This window comes from Mobula birostris, chromosome 5 (assembly GCF_030028105.1).
Source record: "Mobula birostris isolate sMobBir1 chromosome 5, sMobBir1.hap1, whole genome shotgun sequence".
Lineage (NCBI taxonomy): Eukaryota > Metazoa > Chordata > Chondrichthyes > Myliobatiformes > Myliobatidae > Mobula > Mobula birostris.
In genome coordinates this window covers 64,017,317-64,043,070 of record NC_092374.1, presented here as the reverse complement: position 1 = coordinate 64,043,070, position 25,754 = coordinate 64,017,317, and the positions used below count along the sequence as shown (strand labels likewise).

At 46.0% G+C, this 25,754-nt stretch overlaps 1 protein-coding gene across 7 annotated transcripts in view; it reads left to right on the top strand.

Moving 5' to 3' along the window:
• Positions 1-25,754, top strand: part of susd1 (sushi domain containing 1) — a 205,556-nt gene that overhangs the window by 158,340 nt on the left and 21,462 nt on the right. For 5 of the 7 annotated variants that reach the window (XR_011886010.1, XM_072258170.1, XM_072258166.1 and 2 more), the window contains one exon: positions 1,576-1,615. Coding sequence is in view for 6 of the 7 variants with exons in the window: in XM_072258170.1 (XP_072114271.1) it covers positions 1,576-1,615 (40 nt within the window). In the remaining variant the exon portion in view is untranslated. Of the gene's footprint in view, positions 1-1,575; positions 1,616-24,964; positions 25,059-25,754 lie in introns of all 7 variants that reach the window. The other 2 variants (XM_072258168.1, XM_072258167.1) reach the window with 1 other exon arrangement.

Here is a 25,754-nt window from a genome sequence, read left to right as displayed (position 1 = left end):
AATAGATTCTCTGTTCTGGTCTACCTCTCTGGATTGTATAAAGTAATTATTTCTAAATTTTGTTCAGCTTTACTGGGTATTCTTTTCTTCCCCAAAATTAGGTGAGTAGCGAACAGCTGTTTTGAAGTTTCTCCTTTAACATCCTCCCAAATCACGCACACGTCATCCTCTGGCAACACAAGAGACTGCAGATGTTGGAGTCTGGAGTGACAAACGGTCTGCTGGAGGACCTGACGCAGGGTTTCAACCCAAAGCATTGAGAATTCCTTTCCTCCCACAGATGCTCTTGACCCACTGAGTTCCTCCAGCAGAGCTTTTGTTGTTTCATCCTCTTGGAATGATTCAACCAGTTGGAGTTGTGAGTCTGTCCTTCTTTTGTAAAGCACACAGGTTACACATTTTGTGTGACAGGTGACGTTCTATAACTGCTTGTTGTTGTGAAGCTCCTCATAGAAGTGCGTAAGGTTATGAGGAGCATAGACAGACAGTCAGAACCTATTTTTCCCCAAAGTGAAAATGTTGAATATTGGGGGGGGGCTAGCTTTAAGGTGAGAAGGGGAAGTTTAAAGGTGATGTGTGATGTGTGAGGCAAGTCTGCACAAAGCATGTAGGTGCCTGGAAGGGATATCGGGGGGGGGGGGGTGGAAGCAGACATGACAGTAGCTTTTAGACTGACACACGAATATGCAGCAGATGGAGGGATACAGATCATGTACAGGCAGATGAGATGAGTTTAATTGGATACCATGCTTGCCACAGATAGCGTGGGCCTGTTCCCATGCTGTACTTTTCTATTCTCTATGTTAGTACCAGAGATTCTAGAAATCTAAAAAATAGCAAATGGTCATCAGGTCAACATTTTTGGAGAGAGGAATGGAGTTCACTCTTCAGGTACATAACTCTGATGAAAGAACATCAAAACCTGTGAGGAGTCAAAAACCTAAAACATTACCTGTGGCCTGTGGAGGCCAGGCCATTGGGTGTACTTCTGGTGGAGATTGATTAGTCAGGGTGTGAAAGGTTATGGGGAGAAGGCAGGAAAATGGGGTTGAGAAGGGAATGGATCAGCCAGGATGGAATGGCAGAGCAGACTCGATGGGCTGAATGGCCTAATCCTGTTCCTATGTTTTATGGTTTTATGATCACCGGTGGTGAAACAAACGGGAAATGCCTAACCTGATGAGTACTTTCTGTCGGGATTTGAGATATTCAACATAAATGAGGCTGCTTTATAAAACAGTGATTTATTTTGCCAGTAAAAGTTTGATATTTGACAGATATGAGTTATGGTTTTTTTTGGTTTTCGTAATCTAAGTCTGCATGCTCCAGAGCTAATCATATGTCCTGCAACAAAATATTTATTATAGAAGTATATTCCTTCCATAGTAGATCTATTTGCCAGTGTTGCAAATTGGTCTGAATTTATCTTTCCGTAAGAAAATAATCTAAGGAAAATCGGTGAAATTATCCCTGCCGTCCTTTAGTCAATATTGTTGATAATTACCAGGTCACTATTTACTGTGTGTTTACACGTCAGACATAACGGGAAATCATGTTCTATGTTTTTTTTATTAGGTGAAGAAACAGTCGTGTGTGACTTTGGCACAATTAAAAGGTGAGATGCATTCCAAGTAATTAAATGATCCACCCGTTTAGTAACCTTTAATTAGAAAGGGTGGGATAATTGCCATTTGAGTCCACTCTTGATTTAAGCATGCCACATTTCAATGTGATATGATGACAGACCTGATTCAGATCGTTTCCGTGTCTTCTTCATCAAGTATAAAGTGGGAAGAAATGCAAAATGAGGCAGTTGTCTTGTCACCGCCTATTTTCCTACACAATCAGGATGTCATGTTTGATCACGTAGTGTTTTTTTGCAAGGTGAGTGTTTCAATCGAAAGGCCAGTATTTCTCGCCCATCCTTGAAAAGGTGGGGCTGAGCTGCCACCCTGAGCCAGTGCGGTCTTTCTAGTGGAGGTACTCCCACAATGCTGGCGGGCAAGGCTTTCCCAGTAAAGTTGAAGGAATGGTCGATACCTTTCCAAGTCAGAGTGGCGTGTTAATGCACAGAGATGCTGCTTCCCTCTTGATGGAGGAAATCGCAGGTTTAGAAGGTGCTGTCGGAGTACCCGGGCTGAGCAGTTGCAATGCATTTTGTAGATTGCATGTTGCAGCCAGTGCTGGACAGTTTGAATGCTTTAGGTTATGAATGGGATGCCAATCAAGCGAGCTGCTTTGCCTGGAGGTTGTGGAGCTCCTTGTGTTTTTCTGTAACTTCACAAATCAAGGTGAGCGGGGAGTGTTCCACTACAGTGTGGACTTGTTCAAAGTACATTTATTATCAAAGCATGTACACATTATACAATCTTGAGAATTCGTCTCCTTACAGGTAGCCACAAAACAAAGAAACCCAAAAGAACCCATTTTTAAAAAGACTGTGGAACACCCGATGTGCAAACAATAAAAACAAGCAAATAGTGTTCAGAACTGTAAGACCACAAAGAAAGTCTGTCCGCAGAGCCGAGTAAATGTCCCAGCGCAGAGGTTTGAAGAGGCCCGTCCCTCGCCTCAGGCCCTGACACCTTGACTTTTCAATTTGGTCCGTCGCTTAAATCATCACCTAAACATGGGGTTCAGTCACTTGATATGGTCTGGGGCTTGGACTCTGCCGCCTCGATTCGACCTGAACCTGACCTTTCCAATTCAGCCTGGTACTTAAATCATCGTCCAAGCCATGTATGTACCTCACAGCTTGCAGCCACAGAGTCATAGAAAAGTACAGCACAGAAACAGGCCCTTTGGCCCATCTAGTCCATGCTGAACTATTTATAATGTCTAGTCCCATCGACATGCACCGGGACCATAGCCCTCCATACCCCTATTCAAACCTCTCTTAAATGTTGAAATCGAGCTCACATGCACCACACTTGTGCTAACAGCTCACTCCACGCTCTCATGGCCCTCTTAGTGGAAAAGGTTTCCCCTCATGTCCCCCGAAATTTTTCACTTTTCAATACGTCATCTGCCACACAATGCACAGCCTGAGACCTGCTCTTATACTACCATACTTTGTAGCTGGTCCAGTTAAGATGGGATCAATCCATCCCTCTCCAGAATATTATCAGCAATGAGGGTGAATTTTTGAAATTTTCTCTTGTTGGAGGTGGTCAGTTTTTACCACTTCTGTGGTGAAAAATTATGTATCACTTGGCAGGCTAAACTTAAAAGGTGTGCAGGGGTTTTCTCTGATGTCAAGGGCAGTAATCTATCCTTACTTTACTTTTTGCTTCAAATTTGGTCCAAGAATATGATGAGGTCTGGAGCCAATTGGCGTCAGTGAGCAGATTTCTGGGTGAGGGGGTCCATTGGATAACATGGTTGATGACATCTTTGGTCATTTTTACTTTGCAGGTGATTGAGAATGGAGTAATTGGATTTATCCTCTGTTCATAAGTAGGGCATATTGGCAATTTTCCACTGTACTAGGTTGAGCTGTACTGGAAAAGGTAGTTCTATAGCACAAGTCTTCAGTACTGCAGCCAGGGTGTTGTTTGGTTCCATGGCCTTTGCTGTATCTAGTGCTCTCGATTGTTTCCCTATATCATTTTGAGTGACTTTAAATGGCTGAAGACTGGAAACTGTGATGCAGGGGAAGCTGAAGTGGATCATCGTCTCGGCACACCTTGCTGAACGTGATTGTCAATGCTTCAACCCTACCTTTACATGCTGGGTGGCTCCATCACTATCGATGGGATGTTCCTGGAACTTACCCTTCCTGTTGGCTCTTTAGCCCTGTCTACTGCAAGCTGTTATTCTGGTATTAGCATGATTGCAGTCGTGTGTCGCAACTTTAACAGTTTGGTTCCGTATGACTAGTGCTATTCCCAACATGCTCTTCTGCACTCCTCAATGACTCGAGGTCAATCCCTGGATTGATGTCATTGGTAATGTGAGGGGTGTGCTGGACAAAGAAGGGAAATGTAGTGAAATACATTCCACTGTTATCATTGTTCCAATGTGTCCTATGGATGCCCAGTTTTAAGCTACCTGATTTCTTCTTATTCAAGGAGGATCTACCAGAACCTGTAGCACGCTCAGCCTGGCAGCCATGTCCTTAGCATTCACTCAGCTTAGTCATTGGTGGTGCTGCCAAACCACTTTTGAATGATGGATATTTATGTTCTCCACCCGGGGATATTTTGTGCTCAGTAATAGCAGTGGAATGTTTCTTTCCAGTGTTGATTCATCAGCTGCCATAGGAGAATAGGTGATAATCAGCTGGTTTCCTAGCATTTGTTTGACCTGATGCTACAAGGCTTCATAGATTCTTAAGGTTCAGTTCTTTCCCAGCTGGCTGGTGAGACAGGACATCCCCAGAGACTGTTGTGGAGGAGTTTAGAGAATTAGGTAAAAGGTACAAATCTGTGTGCACAACATAGTAAGATTGTTGCTCACTCATCTGCAAGCTGCATTTCCCTAATTATATGTGAGGAAGTCTTTGCAAAATTGATTAGACTACAAGTAATATTTAGCAAGTCTGAATCTGGATCAAGCTTCATCCTGAGTGTTTTGGTTCTGCTTTAGTTACAAAGGTTTGCTAGCCATTTCAGTGGGTAATTAAGAGCTGGCAGCGTTGGGTCTGAAGCCACATATAAAGCAGATTTCTTAAAGGCAAAAGATTTTCTTTCCTGAAGGCCATTGGGGTTTGGTGTGAAACAGATAGGGTTTTGTAATTATCTGTTTGTGTTATGGTCACCATTGCTGAAATTAGTTTTTTTAAAAATTCTTTTCAACTGAACTATCAATATTGCTGTGTAAATGTATGTACGTATTTTCATTAATCAGTGGGTGGGTTTGTTTGAAAATGCCAATTCCAAAGCCAGGGAATTGAAAGGCTCCCTATCTTTGCATCTTGGTATCCTTTAAGTGAGTGGGGAGTCAGGCTAATCTGATGTGGCTTCACATCAAAGGTTTGCTTGACACCTGATCTTGTTCTTGCCATTTTAGAACATAGAAGAGCATTGCACAGTACAGCTCCTTCAGCCCACAACGATTTGCTAACCTTTTAACCTTCTCCAAGATCAATCTAATGCTTCCCTCCCACATAGCTCTCTATTTTCCTTACATCCACATGCCTATCTAAGAATCTTTTAAAACCCCTTGATGTATCTGCCTCTACTATCTCCCCGGCAGGGTTTCCACTCACCTACCACTCACTGTGCAAAAAATCTATTTCTGACAGCTCCTCTATACCTCCGTCTAAATTATGCCCTCTTGTATTAACTATTTTCTCCCTGGGAAAAAGATGCTGAGTATCCACTCTATCAATGCCTCTTTTCACATTACACACCTCTTTAAGTCACCTCTCATCCTCTTTTGCTCCAAAGAGAAAAGCCCTAGCTGGCCTAACCTTTCCTCATAAGACATGCTCTCTAATTAATCTAGACAGCTTCCTAGTAAATCTTCTCTGTGGCTTCTTTAAAGCTTCCTCGTCCTTCCTATAACGAGAAGACCAGAAATGAACACAATACTCCAAGTGTGGTCTAACCAGGGTTTTACAGAGGTGCAACATTATCTCACAGCTCTTGAACTTATTCCCCTGACAAACACCCCATACGTCTTCTTAAGCACCCTATCAACTTGTGCAGCAACTTTGATAGATTTACGGATGTGGACCTCAAGAATCCCCTTGTTCCTCCACAGTGCTAAGAATTCTGCCATTAATCCTGCAGACTGATTTTAAGTTTGACCTTCCAAAGTGTATCACTTCACATTTTTCCAGACTGAACTCCATCTGCCACCCCTCAGCCCAGCTCTGTATCCTATTAATGTCCCATTGTAACCCATGACGATCTTCTACACCATCTACAACATAAACCTTTGCATCATCTGCAAACTTACTAATCCTCCCTTCCACTTTCTCATCCAAGTCATTCATAAAAAATCACAAAGAGCAGGGGTCCCAGAACAGATCCCTGTGGAATGGCATTCCATGTAGAATACACTGCATTTACTACCAACCTCTGTCTTCCTCTACCCAAGTCTAAATCCATGCAGGCAAGTTTCCCTGGAACCCATGCCTCCTGACTTCCTGAATAAACCTACCATAAAGAACCTTGTTGAATCCCTCACTGAAATCCAGATTTGATCACATTCACTGCTCTATCTTCATCAAATTGTTCTGTCATTTTGTTGAAGAATTTAATCAGGTTCATGAGGCATAGCCTGCCCCTCACAAAGCCATACTGATTATTCCTAATTAGACTATGCTTCTCCAAATCCTTGTAAATCTTTTGTTTAGGAACCCTCTCCAATAGTTTGCCCACCAGTGAAGTAGTACTCAATGATGCTACTCCCGTGACCCATAAAGATGCAAAGATCATCCCATCAATCTCTTCCTTTGCTTCCTGTAGTAGCCTAGGATATATCACATCATTTACTGGGAACTGATTATTCTGAAGTTTTTCAAAGGCACCAGCATATCCTAGTTCTTAATGTCAACATGATCCAATATATTAGCCTGTTCTATGTTGTCCTCACATTCATCAAGATCCCTTGCACTGAAACAAAGTATTCATTAAGAATCTCTTCATCTCTAACTCCAAGCTCATGTTTCCTCTTCTATCCCTGATCAGTTCTATGCTCATTCGAGTCATCCTGTTGGTTTTCACATACATGTAGAACGCCTCGGGGTTTTCCTTAATCCTACTTGCTATCTCCCCTTGAAGCTCTCCTAAGTCCCTTCTTAAGCTCCTCCCTGGCTACCTTATTATTCTCAAAAGCCCTGTCCGATCCTTGCTTCCTAAACCTTAAGTACGATTCCTTCTTCCTCTTGATTAAACGTTCCACTTTTCTAGTCAACCATGGTTTCTTCACCCTACCATCCTTTCCCTGCCTCAATGGGACAAACCTATCCAGAACCCCATATAAGTGCTCTCTAAAGAACCTCCACATTTCCATTTGTGCATTTCCTGACTACATCCAGCACTGTGCAAACATCTTAGGCAGATATACGAGGGGTGATTGATAAGTTCGTGGCCTACGGTAGAAGGAGTCAATTTTAGAAAACCTAGCACATTTATTTTTCAACATAGTCCCCTCCTACATTTACACACTTAGTCCAGCGGTTGTGGAGCATATGGATCCCTTCTTTGTAGAAGTCAGCATCTTGGACCTCCAGGAAGTGGTCCACAGCAGGGGTGATTGATAAGTTTGTGGCCTAAGGTAGAAGGAGATGAGTTATACAGCTCTCGTTATATGCACGTGCAGTTCAACTCTTTGAGTGATTAAAGAAGTTAATAACTCATCTCCTTCTACCTTAGGCTGCACTCCCTGTTGCACACTAATAGCCCCCCTCACCTCCCCTGACGCAGTGGGAGAAGAGCCTAGAGTCTCCACCTCTGTCACGGGGGAGTTAGCGAACGGCAGCATGTACCATACATCCGAATCCTCATCCTCTGAATCCCTATCCCTTTCCAGGGCTGGGACCGGCCCCGTCTCTTTCACGGTGGGCTCTTCCCTTGCTCCGTGCCTCCGCAGAGTCCTCATACTAAGCGTAAAATCCAATTCGGGCTCTTGGTCTACCTGCACCTCTTGGTCCAGGGGAAATAGGTGGTTCCGATGGAGAATCTTGACAGGCCCTTTCCCATTCTCTGGTCTCACCCAGAAAACCAGTAGGTTTGGCATCTGACTTTCCACTACATTGGGTGTGGCCGCCCAGCGGTCAGCCAACTTGTGCTTTCCAGGTAAACCCAAATTCCTTATGAGGACTCGGTCTCCCGGCAGGAGTTGGGAAAACTTCACTTTCTGGTCATTCCTCCTCCTATTTCCCCAATTCTGCTTGGCGGACACCACCCCAGCCAATTCATAAGCCCTTCTCAGCTGTCTCCTCATATCAGACACATACTTCAGATAAGGCTTTGGCTGTACGTCACCTGCGTCAGTCCTGAAACAAAGGTCAATGGGCAACATCGCCTCGCACCCAAACATCAGATAATAGGGTGAATACCCAGTAGCTTCACTGTGTGTACAGCTGTAGCAGTGAACCAGATGCCCAATGTGTTGACTCCATCTGCTCTTTTTGCTGATCTCCAGAGTCCCGAGCATGTCTAGCAAGGTCCGATTAAACCTCTCTGGCTGAGGATTGCCCTGCGGATGATAGGGCATGGTCCTCCATTTCTCAACTCCCAGCATGCCCAGTAACTCATCGATGAGCTTACTCGCAAAGTCCCGTCCCTGGTCACTATGTATCCGCCGGGGAAGGCCATAATGCACCAAATACTTCTCCCATAACACTTTTGCCACCATAGTTGCCCTCTGGTCCTTGGTCGGAAAAGCCTAAGCATATCTAACATAGTAGTCTGTGATGACTAAGACATTCGCCGTGTTGCTGGCATTGGGTTCTATGGACAGAAAATCCATACATACCTAGTCCAGGGGCCCTGTACTCTGCAAGTGTGACAAATGAGCGGCCCATGCAGGCAGTGCCTTCCGGCATATGCAGCGAATGCACGACTTGCAGTACTCTTCAACCTCCAACTTCATTTGAGGCCAGTAAAACCTGTCTTTGAGCAATCTTCTGAACCCCCAAATATCCAGAATCATTGTGCAGTGACTTCTACGCAATCTTCTGATACTTCTCAGGCAGGACCAACTGCCAACACCGAGGTCGGTCCGGGGGTGACGTGACTCGGTATAAAATTTGTTTCCTCAACTTCAACTGAGGCCATTCCCTCAGTAACGGAGGCACCGAAGCGTGTTTCCTCTTCTCTGCCCACACCATATCCCCCTTTTCCACCGCGTACCAAATGGTGCCAATGCCCGGGTCGTCTTGCTGAGCAGCTGCCACTTCCCCCGGACTCAATTCCAGCAGCTGTTTGGTCTTCGGATCAGTCAACTCACAGTAAACTGGGGGTAGGGCATTATCAGAAGCCTCCGATGGGTCCACTGAACGATACGGCATCTCCTTTTCCTCAGCCTTCACAGTGATAGCAAACTGACACATGGCCTTCACCCCAGAGGCAGAAACGCTCTCCCACTCCTGGTCCCTCTCCAGTTCCTCATGCACCCGTCGGGACAAAGCGTCCGCATCAATGTTCCGGCTCCCCGGCCGGTACTTCAGGCTGAAATCATACGACGACAAGGCTGCCAACCACCGATGGCCTGTAGCATCCAGTTTCACCGATACTAGGATATAAGTAAGCGGGTTGTTGTCCGTCCTCACCTCAAACTTGGCCTCGTAGAGATAGTCACTCAGCTTATCTACCACTGCCCATTTCAATGCCAGGAACTCCAACTTGTGGGTGGTATAGTTCCTCTCGGAGGGCGACAAACTCCGGCTGACAAACGCTACAGGTCTCAACCCGGCACCCTGATCTTGATTCAAGACGACCCCTAATCCCTCTCGGCTGGCATCAGTGTGTAGTACATAGGGTAACCGGGGGTCCGCAAAAGCCAGCACCGGTGCCTGGGTCAGCAACTCTTTCAGTGATTTAAAAGCCTCCTCACATTTAGCATCCCACCTCTGTCCGAAGGGCTCCAACGGGTTGAGATAGTCCCCAGTCTCCGGTCCCCTTTTCCTTTTCTGCCCTGGGGAGGGTAAACACACAGAAGCTGATTCAACGGGTGACTCACTTTGGCGTAGCCCTTCACGAATCTCCGATAATAAAAACAGAACCCCAAGAACGAGCGCAGAACGCTCACAGTCTGGGGCCTCGGCCACCTGGTCACCGTTTCTATCTTAGTCGGGTCTCTAGCTATTCCATACCATGAGATTATGTGCCCAACGTAGCTGTCAGACGTCTTGCAGAACTGGCATTTGTTCAGGGAGAGTTTTAACCCTTCCTCCTTCAGTCTGCTTAGCACCTTCAGTAGCCTTGCTTCATACTCTCCCAAGGTCATCCAAATACACCAACACTTCAAGCAAATTCATATCCCCCACAGTCTTCTCCATGACCCTCTGGAAGGTGGCAGGGGCTCCCGATATCCCTGGGGCATCCTTTTGAACTGGAAAAATCCCAGAGGGCATATAAATGCCGTCTTCTCTTTATCAGCATCACTCACCGGGATCTGGTAGTATCCACTCCTCAGGTCCAGCACACTAAACCACTTCACCCTTCTCAGACAGGCCAGCGCATCTTTGATCCTCAGGACTATATACTGGTCGGGGACAGTGCGCCAGTTCAGAGTCCTTTAGTCCACACACATGCATACCTTTCCGTTCTTCTTCCGGGCCACTACTATTGGAGGCGCATAAGGGCTTCGGGATTCAGAGATGATCCCAGCTTCCTTTAACTTACGCAGGTGCTGGCGCACGTCTTCCACATCTGCAGGGGCCAGTCGCCGCAACCTCCCTCTGAACGGGGTGTCCTCAGTCACCCGGCTGGTGTGGCGAGTACTCTTGGAGCAACCCACATCGAACTCGCCAAGGCAAAAAACATCTTCCAGCTTCAACGTCTTTTCCACCAGCCTTTTCTTCCAACCTGGCGGCACCGGCGAGACCCCAAAGTTAAAGGCTTCAGCAGTCAGCTTCCCTCTGTTTTCCAGTTGTCCCCCCCACCCCCAGCAGGCCTCACAGGGGCGCTCGACATTACGGTCACCAGGAACAAATGCACCAGCGGCAGCCCTCTCTTAAAGGTGATTTCTCTCGTCGTGGTGTTCCTGACAACCGCAGCCATCCTGTTTGCCTGTACCACCAAGGGCCTCTGCACTTCAGGCCTCACCAGCACCCCAGCCAGAAATCGTGACTCCCCCTCGAGGTCTTCCCCGTCCACTAAAAGGGCCTCGCCATCAAGCACGCCAGGAAATCTGGGGGTTCCCATCAGCCTCACTACTTCCCTGGGCCTTATTACCTTAGACTTCGACTGGGTGCACCACACAGTCCCTTGCTTACATTCAGTATCCGGCCCAGAGTGGCTCCGCACTGCCTCAAAAGCAGCTCGAAACACTGGGTGCACAGCCTGGGTCTCCAAAAAGTTCTCAGCCGCCCTTTCCTGGCAGGCCCCCATGAACCTCCACACCACAGGGGTGTTGGTCCCCAACAGAATTGAAGCACCCACTGTCTCAACCGGGTCTGGACAAACCAGCACTAACGTCTCCAGAACTTTGGACACACCCACATCGGCTTCTAAAAACTCCAGTATGACTGACAAATACCCGTCACCAGCACTGACACTGGAAATCTCCAGTGCACCGAATGGTGTCAGCGGCAAATGCTTCAAGTACCGGTTGTAAAACGAACAGTATAGTAACATGACCTGCGATCCGATGTCCAGTATGGCTTTAGCATAGATTCCCTCTATCTGTAGCGACACACGGGATTGGGGTCCCACTAATCCTTCTGGAATCGGGTCTTTCGCTTTCGGGGGTTCTTTGTTACATCACTGGGAACGTGTTCCCTGAGAGACACCAGGCCATTCCCTCACTGGGTCTCCTCTAAGTTTCCCAACACCTCTCCCTGTTCGGATGCCCGGGGACTCCCTCTCTGAGAGGCTCCCTGCCACTCACATTCGCTCCGGAAGTGGCCCTCTTTCCCACAATTATAGCACACCCCCTGCCACCCCTCTTCTCACGGACCCCCCACTACTCGCAGCCCTCTGCTCTGTCTGTCCCCTGGGGAGGGCCCTGCCTACCGACCCCTCAGGCCACCACCTCCTTCATCAATTTCCGGGTGGAGCCGGCTCCACTCACTTCACCACCAGGGGCTACACCTGAGGATTTCACCCCACTGACAGAGTCCTCCCGCGGCCTCAACGCGTTTTCAACCCCCGATCAGCTGAACAAACCTTGGAGGAGGGCACATTTTATAGGATTGCCGGAGACTCCAAGTAATCTTGTCCTCAGCCTGGGCACCCCTAGCTACCTGATCTGTCCTTAACTGATCTACCTGTTCAGCCCAAGTGACGCCCCCCACCCCGCCGGCGCCGCAGCCCCCCAAGCCGTCTCTCCAGCCGAAAGAGATACGCAGAGAGCTTCTCACCCTGCTCCTGACGCATGTTTTGAAACTCTCCGAGGAGCTCCCGGTCAACTCAAAAGCACTTTCCAAGGCCTCCAGATAATCCTTCAGAGTGACAGCGGGCTGGTTGTCCCTCACCCTGTGCACTACCCAAGCTGCCACTTCCCGCAAACTTGCAACCAATCGCTGCTGTTCTTCCTCATCCGAGCACCGCCACTCACTTAACAACTGAGTCATTTGCTCTATCCCCGTCTCATAATCTTCTTCCCCTTCAGGGGTGGGTGTTATCCCAGAGAAAGTTCTTATTCTCTGGCGGGGCCCCTTTGCCTTTCTCGCCAAGGAGGTAATGGCAGATGCCAACTTGGAACCCTTACCTTTCGCTAAGGGGCAGGAACTAACCAATTTTTCCAAATCTGACCAATCCTTCCCTTCATCCCCCAGTACGGAAAGAATTTGTTCCCTAAGATCTCCTCCCCCCTCTGCTGGCGACTCAGCTCACTGAGCTCTGGCCCCTCCCTCCCTGACAATTTGCAGTCGCCACGGTCCCACCTCCCCTGGGACGCCAGTCTCCTCTGGCAACTCCCGCCCCTGCTATGTCCTTGCTTGTCTGCACCGGCACTATGCCTATACCTGTCTCAAAATCAAAGTTTCGCGATACAATTTCCACTTTGCCAACAGCTTTAACCGTACACAAACCTTGAAGTAACACATCGTCTGGTAGACTAGTCTTCACCCCCCTCAACACACACGCCTTGCTCGTTGGCACCCTCACAGCCGCACACCATCGCCGAAATGCAGCTGTGGCCATCACCACTGTACTTTAAACAGAGTGGTCACACAGCATCCGCAGAATTCTATCCAGGACGAGCCCCCACAAATGTAACACTCGGGGCTATCGGCTCGGGTTTGTCTAGGGGAAACCCTGTCCACCCGCCAAACCGTATTTCACGTTTGCATAAATGCTGTGTAATGCACCCTGGTACAAACTCACACATGAAATATCAGACAGCACACAAAGAACGATTAACTGATTACACTTTATAAATCTTACTGGAACTATGTAATTAATAGAGATACAATATAAAAGGAAAGTAAAAGATGCCAAACTTATCAGAGTTCAACCACTCCGTGCACAACTGTTGGAGCTCAATTAACGGGGTCTTCTTGCCACCGTTCGATCTCCTCCTACCTCCTCGACCCGCCGCCTGGGACCAATCACAGCGGTCGACCAGAGCGCGTCCAGCGCATTCTTCCTCTTCGGATCTCCCCCCGAAAGGCCCGCGCACTCACCCAGGTTCCCACACATACAGATAGAATAACATAGCTTCCATTGGTTAGTTTCTCCGTTATCTATAACTATAATCCGAACATTTCAGCTACGTTTCAGCTAATGTTAACCTCATAGTTAACATTACAAAGAGGCCATTTCATTATAACACTTCAGAGAAACCATTTTATAATTAGCAGTTAACAGTTAATATTACTGAGAACCCTACACATGAAAACAGAGGAGTGCCCCAAAGAATGAATGACAGTTAAATGTTAGAACCCCAGGGTCCCCCCCAGCTCCCCTCCCTCCTGCGTGTAAGTGGCAGTAGGCAACAATCCCCCTCCCCCACCAGCAAAAAAAAGCATCGTCACCTGCCACTGAGCACTCGAGTGTGAGCAAAGCAACAGCAAAGACACAGACTTACAAAGACTACATTGTTCACTTGGCATTTGACATACCACAGGCTCTCTCTCTCCCTAATAAGGGAGAAAGACATGTCTTCATTTCACAGCGAGCAGGGAGACATAACAAACAACTCGCTGGTTTACAATGTTAAAAGTCCGTTACATCGCTTTCCTCGAGCTCTGTGCCCAAAGATCTCGAGTCTCTGGGCACGCAGCTGTAGATATTTCAACTTCCCCGACAACACACAGGTCACCTGCTGTGACACCAACCTCCGATCTGCCCGTCTCCAGAGCCCTGAAATCCTAGGCCTCCAAAACCGAGCCGAACTCTTAGGCCGAGCCCTTGGCGTGCCGAACAACAGCCAGTTATGAAACCCCAAGAGCGGGTGCCATCCTGCAAAGAACCGTAGTCAGCGTGTAACTCCAGGCCAGGGTCTTCAAAAGAACACTGAAAGGGAAAAATAAAAATAATAAAGATGGAAATAGAGCTGCTTCTGAAGATGCAAGCAAAGGAGTCGCCGTTTAGCGCCATCAGTACTCTGCTCCACCTCCGAGGACTTCCAGGACTCCTTCCCAGACACACCTAACAAATTCCTCCCCATCTAAACCTTTTGCATCAAGGAAGTGGCAATCAATATTAAGAAAGTTGAAATCATTTATGTCAACAAATCTGTTATTTTGCACCTTTCCAAAATCTGCTTCCTGATGTGCTCCTCAGTGTCTCTGTTGCAGTAGGAATATCCCAATAGAGTGATTGCTCCCTTCCTCTTTCTGACTCCCACCCACACTAACTCCATAGACATATCTTTCCACATCGACCTCTCTTTGCAGCTGAAATACTATCCCTCATTAACATTGCCATTCCCCCACCTCTTTTATCCTTCTCCCTGTCCCATTTGAAAGATCTAAACCCTGGAACATACAGTGACCATTCCTGCCCTTGTGACAGCTGAGTCTCTGTAGAGGTCAAGACGTCATAGTTCGATGTGTTGGACCATGCTCTAAGTTCATCACCCTTGTTCCTGATACTTACCATATGAAAATAAACACATTCCAACCCATCCAACTGAATGTTATTACGCCCTGTCACCTGCCAACCCTTCCTCACAGTCTCCCTACATGCTGCAGCTACCTTTACAGCAACTTCAGCATTCTCCGATTATCACATCCCCCTTCCAAACTACTTTAAACCCTCCCCAACAACTCCAGGAAACCTGCCCGGAAGGATATTGATCCCTCTTGAGTTCACTTTAACCCGTCTCTTTTGTACGAGTCATATGTTCCCCACAAGATCTCACAAATCTTAAACCCTGATCCTTGCACCATTTCCTTGGCCACACATTCACCTACCAAATCATCCGATTCTTAGTCTCCCAGGCGCACGGCATAGGCAGCAATCCAGAAATGACTACCCGTGAGGTCCTGCTTCTTAGCTTCCTTCCTACGCAGCTCCCTATATTCGTTCTTCGGGAGCTCTTCCCTTTTCCGACCTATGCTGTTGTATCAATATGTACCACCACCCAGGATCCATTCTCAGTACTATTTTAAAAAAAGAATCAAAGTTGATAGAAACATCATCTTTGATTTTCTTTCTTAAAGCGTCTTGTCATTTTATTATAAAGGAGCCAGTGGTATTTGCCTGACTTAGACATGACAGGGACTGCACATACTGGAAATCTGGATCCACACTCATTACAAAATGCCCACCCTCCTGCCTCTCCCCTCTCACTTGCCAGCTCGTACACCCCAGCCCCTTCTTCCTTTGTTCTGGCTTCTTTCCCACTTCCTTTCCTAGGGAATGGCCTGAAACATTGACTGTTCATTTTCCTCCATAGATTCTGCCTGACCGATTGAGTTCCTCCAATATTTTATGTGATGTGCATGACTTGTGAATCTCATACCCTTTAATAATGGACAGATGCTACCTACAGTAGGTTTTTAGGCTCACATGTAGCAGTGGTCCAGGAAGTCAACGTCAATGTCAGTGCTTGCAGTTTTGACTCCAGGTTCAAAAGTTCAAAGTTCAAAGTACACATTACATTGCACAACCTTAAGATTTGTCTCCTTACAGGCAGCCACAAAACAAAGAAACACAAAAGAATCCATTAACAAAAAAAAGACCATCAAACACTCAATGTACAGAGAGAGAAAAAATACAAATGATGCAAGAAATAAATGCAAGCCCATAACATTCTGAACTGAAGTCCCCAAAGAGAGTCAGTCCGTGGTCACTTAGTTCAATGCAGAGTAAAGCAGCAAGCTGAACTGGCCTGACCCTCACCTTGGGCCCCGACACTCTGACCTTTCCAATCTGGCCTGGCGCCTAAATCGTCGTCCAAAAATCGGATTCAATCGCCTCGATATGCCCTGGGGCTTGGACCTGCCACCACAATTCAGCCTGTACCAGACCTTTCCGATTTGGCACGGTACCTAAATCATCATCCAAACATTGGGGTACTCAGGGGCCTGGATCCCATTGCCTCGATTTGGCCTGTAACCAGCCTGGCACTTAGATTGATTGACCCTCAGGCCTTCGTTGCTCTCGACGACGGGCCCACTGCCTCGCCTTGGTTCTGCCACATCGAATTGCCTCCAAGTCCAAAGGGAAGTCACAGACTATTGCTTGTGATGATCATTTGCCAGAAAAAGAGTGATTAACAAAGTATTCAGTTGTTTTCCTTATTCCATTGGGCAGCGGTCGGAAACGGCTGAGATTCACCAGTGCCAACTTAAACCGGCCATGTGCTACAGGTTCAAGCCCCACTCTGGAGGTATAAGCACAAAATCTTAGGTGGTCACTCCCATGCAAACCATCAGAAGTACAATCAAACGCAGAATCCATCTTCTGTCTTCAGTATTAACTATCCCATGGTACTATTTCAAACTGGAGCAGGGTGGTCCTGAAGAATATGTTATCTTGAATCAAGCTTTTAATTAAAACAATTTCTGGTCATTCACTGGGAGTTCCCTGAATACAAATTGGCTGTCTCATTTCCTCAGCTCCAGCAATGACTAACTTCTGTACAGAATCATCTTATAGTACCTTGGGGTAGTAGACAGTGAAGAAAAAGAATGTAATTCAGTTGGGAGTTGATTAGGAGCTAGTTTGGAAACTATTTCCAGAGTTCCTTGGCTCCACTGGTGGGAGGCAGGTCAGTTGAGCATTAGATTAACATTATTGTTCAGTTGATCCTCCCACTGTTTAAGGAGGCCAACTTCCTGTGTTTAAACATTATAACTCCTCCAACATAATCAGCGAAACTGAAACCATATACAGTGGATTCTGGCTAACTGGGCCATTGGTTAGTTGGGGCAGCCAGTTATTTGGAACAACTGTTAAGGACGAAAACATTGAGAAAATAGCCCGAATTCCCTTCATTCATTTAGGACACTATGCCACTTAAATGGGGCAGGAAACAGTTGCTGAACGGTTCCTAACTAGCATCAGTCACGTGCACCTGTATGGTTTTTAGACACTACACTGTGCTTCGAGCAAAAAATTTTTGTCTGTTTGTCTGTTTGTCTTCAAGAAGCACCTATTTTTGCCCCTGATAGTTGGTGAAAAATAAGCAGCAAAACTAGTCAGATCTAGCCAGCAATATTTGCATTGTTGCAAAGGTTTATATTCACCACATCTGTCTGCTGTTCCGCACCCACCTTAAGTGGAAAGGAATACAGCTCTTCTTTCTCAGATGTGCACTTGTATCGGAGAAGAAAGTCTGAACTATGAGGCACTGTCTGATTAGCAGCATCCAAATACAGAGGTCATGTGGCTAAAGGTCTGTGGGGAAAGGTCGGAGAGTGGAACTGATGAAACAGCTCTTTTGAACTGCTGGCACAGACCCTTGTCATTTGTACCACCCTAATATTCTTTATTTTCATTCCTGATATCCTATCCCTGAGGGACTAACCTGGTCACAGTATACTGATGCAGCTATAAAGAAGGCTAAACAGTGGCTAACAACAGAAATTCTGCAGATGCTGGAAATTCAAGCAACACACATCAAAGTTGCTGGTGAACGCAGCAGGCCAGGCAGCATCTCTAAGAAGAGGTACAGTCGACGTTTCAGGCCGAGACCCTTCGTCAGGACTGCGCAGCAGGCCAGGCAGCGAGTACAATCAGCAGTCCTGACGAAGGGTCTCTGCCTGAAACGTCGACTGCACCTCTTCCTAGAGATGCTGCCTGGCCTGCTGCGTTCACCAGCAACTTTGATGTGTGTTGCCTAAACAGCGGCTATATTTTATTAGGAGTTTGAGATTTGGTTTAACAACTAAAACACTCGAAAGCTTCTACAGATGTACCGTAGAGAGCATTCTGACTGGCTGCATCACTGTCTGGTCTGGGGGGGGTGGGGGCGGTAGGGGTTACTGCACAGAATGAAAGTAAATTGTAGAAAGTTGTAAAATTAGTCAGCTCCATCACGGGTACTGGCCTCAAACAGCGGTGCCTCAGGAAGGTGGTGAACCCCCAGCACCCAGGACAGGCCCTCTTCTCACTGTTACCATCAGGCAGGAGCTACAGAAGCCTGAAGGCACACACTCAGCGATCCAGGAACAGCTTCTTCCCCTCTGCCGTCCATCTGATTCCGAAATAGATATTGAACCCTTGAACACAACCACACTACATTTTTATTCCTGTTTCTGTTTTTTTTTGCACTGCTTATTTTAACTATATATATTTACTATAATTCCGTTTTTTTCTGTATTTATCACCTATTGCATTGTACTGCTGCTACAAAGTTAACAAATTTCATAACGTATGTCGGTGGTATTAAACCTGATTTTGATTCGGATGTCCCGATGCAAGATCTGAACTTAGACCATCCCATTGCCTCCATGGATACTGCTCGATCCACTGAGTTTTTCCAGCAGCTTGTTTCCAGATTCCTGTTTCCCTCATGTCTTCATTTTCATGTTTGTGCACTGAGGGCCACTCAACTGTAACCAGGTGCTGGCTGTTGTGCTTTCCTTGTGCTCCCTGATGGTGGGACCATTGTAGCAAGGCTGCAGCTTGAGGCCTGGAAACTGGCAGCGGTGGTCAAGGTATCAGCCATTCCAGGAGTCTTCCTTCAGGCTGGGACTGTGTGCATCACTGTCCCTGTACTTTGCAATAATCTATAGCGTTGGGAGAGGTAAATGTGGCGTAGGGAACAGTCAATGCAGCAGTTACTAACAGCAACCTTGAAGGATTGGACAGAGTGTGGAAATATAATTGCTGTCTTGCATCCAAGTGCTTAGAGTAGTGATCCTGAGCCAGGAGTCTGATTTCCTTTACAACAATTTAAATTCCAGTTATTCAATACATTTTAAATCTAATACTATTAATGGTCGCCGTGGAACTAATGAAATGTTGCAAAAACCTCTTTGGTTTGCTCATGGAAATCTCAAGCACAAGTGATCCTGCATATGCTGGAAATCCAGAGTATGGCACTCAAAATGCTGGAGGAACTCAGCAGGTCAGGCAGCATCTATGGAGAGGGCTGAGACCCTTCATCAGGACTGGAAAGGAAGGGGGAAGAATAAGGAAGTGGGTGGAGAGGAAGGAGTACAAGCTGCAAGGCGATGGGTGAGACAAGGTGAGGGGGGGAAAGATAGGTAGGATGAAGAAACCTACTGCTTTTACACTGTCTTGCCTGCCCTGTTTGCACCCCCAGAAGAAAAGTGAACTTAGCTGCCCGCTGAACTGCTCCAGCAAACTCTTCAAGGCTGATTAGGGGTGAACAATAAGTGCTGCTCTTGTGAATGAACAAAGTTGTCTTTGCGAGCTGTTGAACAAGAGAATGGAATCAACAGCATTCATCGCACCCTCAGAAAAAACAAGATTCACATTTGGTTTGGGTGGTGCATTGAGAATGAAATGGGAACTTGCATTTATTTAGTGCCTTTCATGACCTTCAAATTCTCAAGGGATTAAGTACTTTTAAAATGTGATGAAGATTTTGACTATACTTCGAAAGTACTTTTGCTTTGATGTGTGTACAGTCAGTGTACACACAACAAAATTCTCCTTTTAATTATTCTGTACCCTTGGCTAAGCATACACACCTAGATGTTATGTAACAATGGGACACATGACTGTTACTATTGTTGAATTGCTAGCTGGTATTTGAGAGGAGATAGACGGGTGATTAAGAGTTCTGGTAACACCAGTTATCTTTGTTGGCTAATGAGACAGAACCAGTCTTGTGCCTTACCTCCTGTAAGTAGCAAATCAAAACTAAAACATTGCTGATGCTGGGAATTTGATACAGAAGCAGAAGAGCATGAAATACCGGGAAGGTTGGGCAACATCCGTAGAATAAGGAACTGAGTTACTAGTTAGATTGCAGATCCTTCTAACTTGAAATGTTTGCTCTGTTCTGCTTTCCTTGAATATCTGCTAATCTGCTGAGTGTTTCAGGCAGTTTCTGTTTATATTTTGCCAAACCCAGATTTGTTCACCTAATAAACAGAAGCCTTGCACGACGCTGCATGACGATAGCAGGGATAGTTCTTTAGAAAACTGAGTCAAGGATGTCATGAAATATGTGAAATCAAGCAGGCAAAGCCCCCCTAAGCCAGCCAGTGGTGCAGTGGTATCCACACTGGACTTCAAGGTGAGTGGCCCTGGGTTCAAATCTAGCGGCTCCTTACACGCTTTCCATCCACGCTGGGTTGAGCGTTGAGCTAGCAACGCAGCCTTGTAAAAAAAATGCTAAAGAAATGGCAAAGGTGCTGCCTGATGTCCCTCGAGGTGCTGAGAGGGACTCAACAACAAATTCCTCCCAGGTGCAATTACCACCTTTTGCTCTGGTACACTCACCTTTGCTGGATGAGGAAGTCCTATCCTACTGCTTCCCTCTGCATAGTCTGGATGGTGACTGGGTCAGAGGTGGAGTAGCAAAGAGGCCACATCGCTATCAAAACCTTACCATGCCTATTGACAGGGCTTTGTTCGTGAATATACAATGATCCAGTTGACTTGGGGACAGTCTCAAGGCTGCTTGACCGACCCTACAGTGACAAGTATTTGGTTGCCTAGAAACTCGCATGCAAATTAATTCAACTGGTGCACTATAATTAGCACCATGCTGCAAGCAATTTACTTAAAACTTGCAGATTCCTGTATCTGTACCTTCCCAGGGAGCTGCGGACAAGCTTTTTGCCTTCCCCCATTCTGGCTTCCCTTCTCTTCTCCTCAACTGCCCATTACCTACCTCTGGCTCCCCTCTTACCCCTTCTCTTCTCCTCAACTGCCCATTACCTCCCTCTGGCTCCCCTCTTACCCCTTCTCTTCTCCTCACCTGCCCATTACCTCCCTCTGGTTTCCTTACCCCTTCCCTTTCTCCCATGATCCACTCTTCTCTCCTATTAGATTCCTTCTACAGTCCTTTTCTCTACCTTTTCCACCTATCATCTCCCAGTTTCATTTTATCTCCTGCCCTCACCCACCCATCTTTCCCCTCACCTGGTTTCACCTATCACCTGTTAGCTTGCACTCCTTCCCCTCCCCTACATTCTTATTCTGGCATCCCCCTCTATCTTTTCCAGTCCTGATGAGGGTCTCTGCCTGAATTGTCGACTGCTTATTACCTGCAGTTTCTCCAACATTTTGTGTATGCTCCTCTGGATTTCCAGCATCTCTTGTGTGGAAAAGCACCGTTAGTAGGATCTGGGTATCGGTCCCAAAGCCAGAATTCATTGGCCATTCCGAATTACCTTCCTTGTGGGAATTTGGGATGGGCTATAATCGCTGGCTGCTTGAATTGCTGCCATCTATGAAGTGGAGACACAGTTGTGGTGGTGTTGTGTAAGGAGATCCAGGATTTTGATCCATCAAAGGAAAATTGACATAGAAGTGTATAACATTAGAAGCAGAGGGAGACTATTGATCTCTCTTATCCTGCACTGTTGCACAATGGACCATGGCAAACCTGTGAGCTGTCTCTATTCATCCATCCTACTCCATTTTCACTTCACCTGCAGCTAACAAAAACACCTCGGCTATGCATTTAACATCCTTTCCTGACTTGGCATTGACCTGACTGGAGATGTACTACTTCAAAACTGAGTTGCAGATAACTTTGATTCAACTATTCAAAGTACATTGATTATCAAAGTATGTCTGCAGTATACAACCCTGAGATTCACCTTCTCATAGACAGCCACAAAACAAAGAAAACCCTGGAACCCATTAAAAGAAAAACGTCAAACCCCACCCCGTGCACAAAAAAAAGAACAAATCACACAAACAGCAAAAAAGAAAAACAAAAGACCAAAAAACACAAAATGTAAAAGAAATGTAAATTGAAAGAGTTCAGACATATTCTAGCATGGATAAAGCAGTAGCAGAGTGGAAGGAGGCAAAAGGTGGTAAGGGGGCAAGGAAGCAAAAAGGAAATTATAGACCTGTTAGTTTGACGTCGGTGGTTGGGAAGTTATTGGAGTCGATTGTCAAGGATGAGGTTACAGAGTACCTGGAGGCATATGGCAAGATAGGCAGAACTCAGCATGGATTCCTTAAAGGAAAATCCTGCCTGACAAACCTATTACAATTTTTTGAGGAAACTACCAGTAGGCTAGACAAGGGAGATGCAGTGGATGTTGTATATTTGGATTTTCAGAAGGCCTTTGACAAGGTGCCACACATGATGCTACTTAACAAGATAAGAGCCCATGGAATTACCAGAAAGTTACATACGTGGATAGAGTGTTGGCTGATTGGCAGGAAACAAGAGTGGGAATAAAGGGATCCTATCCTGGCTGACTGCCGGTTACCAGTGGTGTTCCACAGGGATCAGTGTTGGGGCCGCTTCTTTTTACATTGTACATCAACGATTTGGATTATGGAATAGATGGCTTTGTGGCTAAGTTTGCTGACGATACAAAGATAGGTGGAGGGGCCGGTAGTGCTGAGGAAACGGAGAGTCTGCAGAGAGACTTGGATAGATTGGAGGAATGGGCAGAGAAGTGGCAAATGAAGTACAATGTTGGAAAGTGTATGGTTATGCACTTTGGCAGAAAAAAAATAAAAGGACAGACTATTATTTAAATGGGAAAGAATTCAAAGTTCTGAGGTGCAACGGGACTTGGGAGTCCTGGTACAGGATTCCCTTAAAGTTAACCTCCAGGCTGAGTCAGTAGTGAAGAAGGCGAATGCAATGTTGGCATTCATTTCTAGAGGAATAGAGTATAGGAGCAGGGATGTGATGTTGAGGCTCTATAAGGCGCTGGTGAGACCTCACTTGGAGTACTGTGGGCAGTTTTGGTCTCCTTATTTAAGAAAGGATGTGCTGACGTTGGAGAGGGTACAGAGAAGATTCGCTAGAATGATTCCAGGAATGAGAGCGTTAACATATGAGGAACATTTGTCCGCTCTTGGACTGTATTCCTTGGAGTTTAGAAGAATGAGGGGAGACCTCATAGAAACATTTCGAATGTTAAAAGGCATGGACAGAGTGGATGTGGCGAAGTTGTTTCCCATGATAGGGGAGTCTAGTACGAGAGGTCATGACTTCAGGATTGAAGGGCGCCCTTTCAGAACAGAAATGCGAAAAAATTTTTTTAGTCAGAGGGTGGTGAATCTATGGAATTTGTTGCCACGGGCAGCAGTGGAGGCCAGGTCATTAGGTGTATTTAAGGCAGAGATTGATAGGTATCTGAGTAGCCAGGGCATCAAAGGTTATGGTGAGAAGGCGGGGCAGTGGGACTAAATAGGAGAAAATGGATCAGCTCATGATAAAATGGCAGAGCAGACTCGATGGGCCGAATGGCCTACTTCTGCTCCTTTGTCTTATGGTCTTATGGTCTAAAAGGAGCCTTTTCTGGTTGGCTGCTGGTGACTAGTGGTGTAACACATGGGTCTGTGTGGGACAGTTTCCTTTTATATTATATATCAATGATTTGGATGATGAAATTGATAACTTTGCTGCAAAGTTTTTGCATGATACAAAGATAAGTGGAGGGGCAGGTAGTTCTGAGGAAGTGGAGAGGCTACAGAAGGACTTGGATTAGGAGAGTTGACAAAGAAGTGGCAGATGAAATGCAGTGTATGTTCATGCACTTCGGTAGAAGAAATGAAAGGGTAGAGGATTTTCTAAATGGAGAGAAAATTCAAAAATCCAATGAGCAAAGTGACTTGGGAGTCTTTGTGCAGGGCCCCTAAAGGTTAACTTGCAGGTTGAGTTGGTGTTGAGGAAGGTAAATGTAATGTTAGCATTCATTTTAAGAGGACGAGAATATACAGGCAAGGATGTAATGTTGAGGCTTTATAAAGCCCTGGTGAGGCCTCACTTGGAGTATTGTGAGCAGTTTTGGGCCCTTCATCAGGAGAGGGTTCAAAAGAGATTCACAAAAATGATTCTAGAATTGAATGGCTTGTCGTATGAAGAGCATATGATAGCTCTGGGCCTGTATTCACTAGAACTCAGAAAAATGAGGGGAAACCTAATTGAAACCTATCGAATGTGAAAGACCTTGATAGAGTGGATGTGGAGAGGATGTTTCCTGTGGTGGTAGCCTCAGGGTAGAGAGATGTCCATTTGGAACAGAGATGAGGAGGAATTTCTTTAGCCAGAGGATGGTGAATCTGTGGAACTCACAGCAGTAGAGGGCAAGTGATTTGATATATTTAACGTGGAGGTTGATAGGTTCATTAGTCAGGGCATCAAAGGTTATGGGGAGAAGGCAGGAGAATGGGGTTGAGAAAGATAACAAATCAGCCATGATAAAATGGCAGAGCAGACCCAAATGGCCCAATGGCCTAATTCTGCTCCTATGTCTTATGGACAGTTCAATAATCTTCAATTAGTGGGATAGAAACTGTCTTTCACCCTGGGTTATGGTCTTTCGGGCTTTTATATCTTCTGCCTGAAGGGAGGGAGAGAAGAGAGAATACCTAGAGATGTGTGAGCTTTTTGAGTATGTTGGCATCTTTACTGAGGCAGCATGATCAGTCATTCAGGAGAACGTTATGTAGAGATTTAGGAAGCCCTTCTGCAAATAGCAGTCAAATTCTTTCCCCTTGATCCCAAGCCTTCAGTTTGCCCTAAACCCTCAGTCTTCCATTAAGATATTTCTTCCAAAATTACTTCCCTATCGGTCTTTAGGTGATCTAGTTTAACATCATCATGTCACGTTTTGTTTGCTGACTCTGCTGTGAAATGGCCTGAGACATTCTAACACATTAAAGGGATTATATCAAAGTAACTTGTTCTCTCCTAATCCCAGCCTTACTTGGGTTTAACAGTATGCAATGGATTTTGTGTAAAATGGTATTTTTAGACATCACATGAGTTGCGTTCAGTGCTGGTTATTCACTCTGTTTCTGTCACTGTAATTATTTTGTTTGTACAGGCTCATCAAACAATGTGCAGACAATGACGGTTTTAGGACTGGGCTCTCTGGGAACGGTTGGATTCATTCTGTTTCTCTGCTATTCTGTGGTATGGTAGGTAAAGGCATTCTATCAGAGCCAATGTCAGCTGGTTTGGACTCAGCCTTTTCTTGCCTGCTGCTTTTGATATGTTAAAGCAGACTATTGCAATGCATTCTTATTTTCCCATCTTTTGTGCTGCTCCATCCACATTCAAAGTCAAAGGCGAGTTTATTATCAGAGTACACACATGTCAGCACGTGCAACCCTTCTTTTTCTGCGGGCATACTGAGCAAATCTGTAGAACAGTAAGTGTAAACAGGATCTGTAAACTGTAAATAAACTGTGCAAATGCAGATGATAAATCTGTGTCATCACCGACCTACAAAGGCTTCTGGCCAATGAATGGGCCTCAGATCTCTTCCTGTACTTGCCCCTCTCTGTCCTCTGTCACCTGTAATCTACGGGAACCTGAAAACCTTGCAAGACTGTGATGCCCTTCCAGCCTCTGCCTCTTTGCTGTTGATTGCCCTGCCTCCATCAACTGAATTTCCTTCTCCACTTCCCCTTAAAGCCCAAATCCTTTACTGAGTATGTGTGTGTATATATAGATCTCCCTCTCTCCCTCTCCCTCCCTCCATATTTATGTTTATATTTTCTTATGACGGAAAAGGAGGCCATTCAGCCCACTGAATGTGTTGACTGTCAGAACTAACCCATTCCCCAACTTATTCTCATTAATAAAATAAATCTGGAAACGCTCAGCAAGCC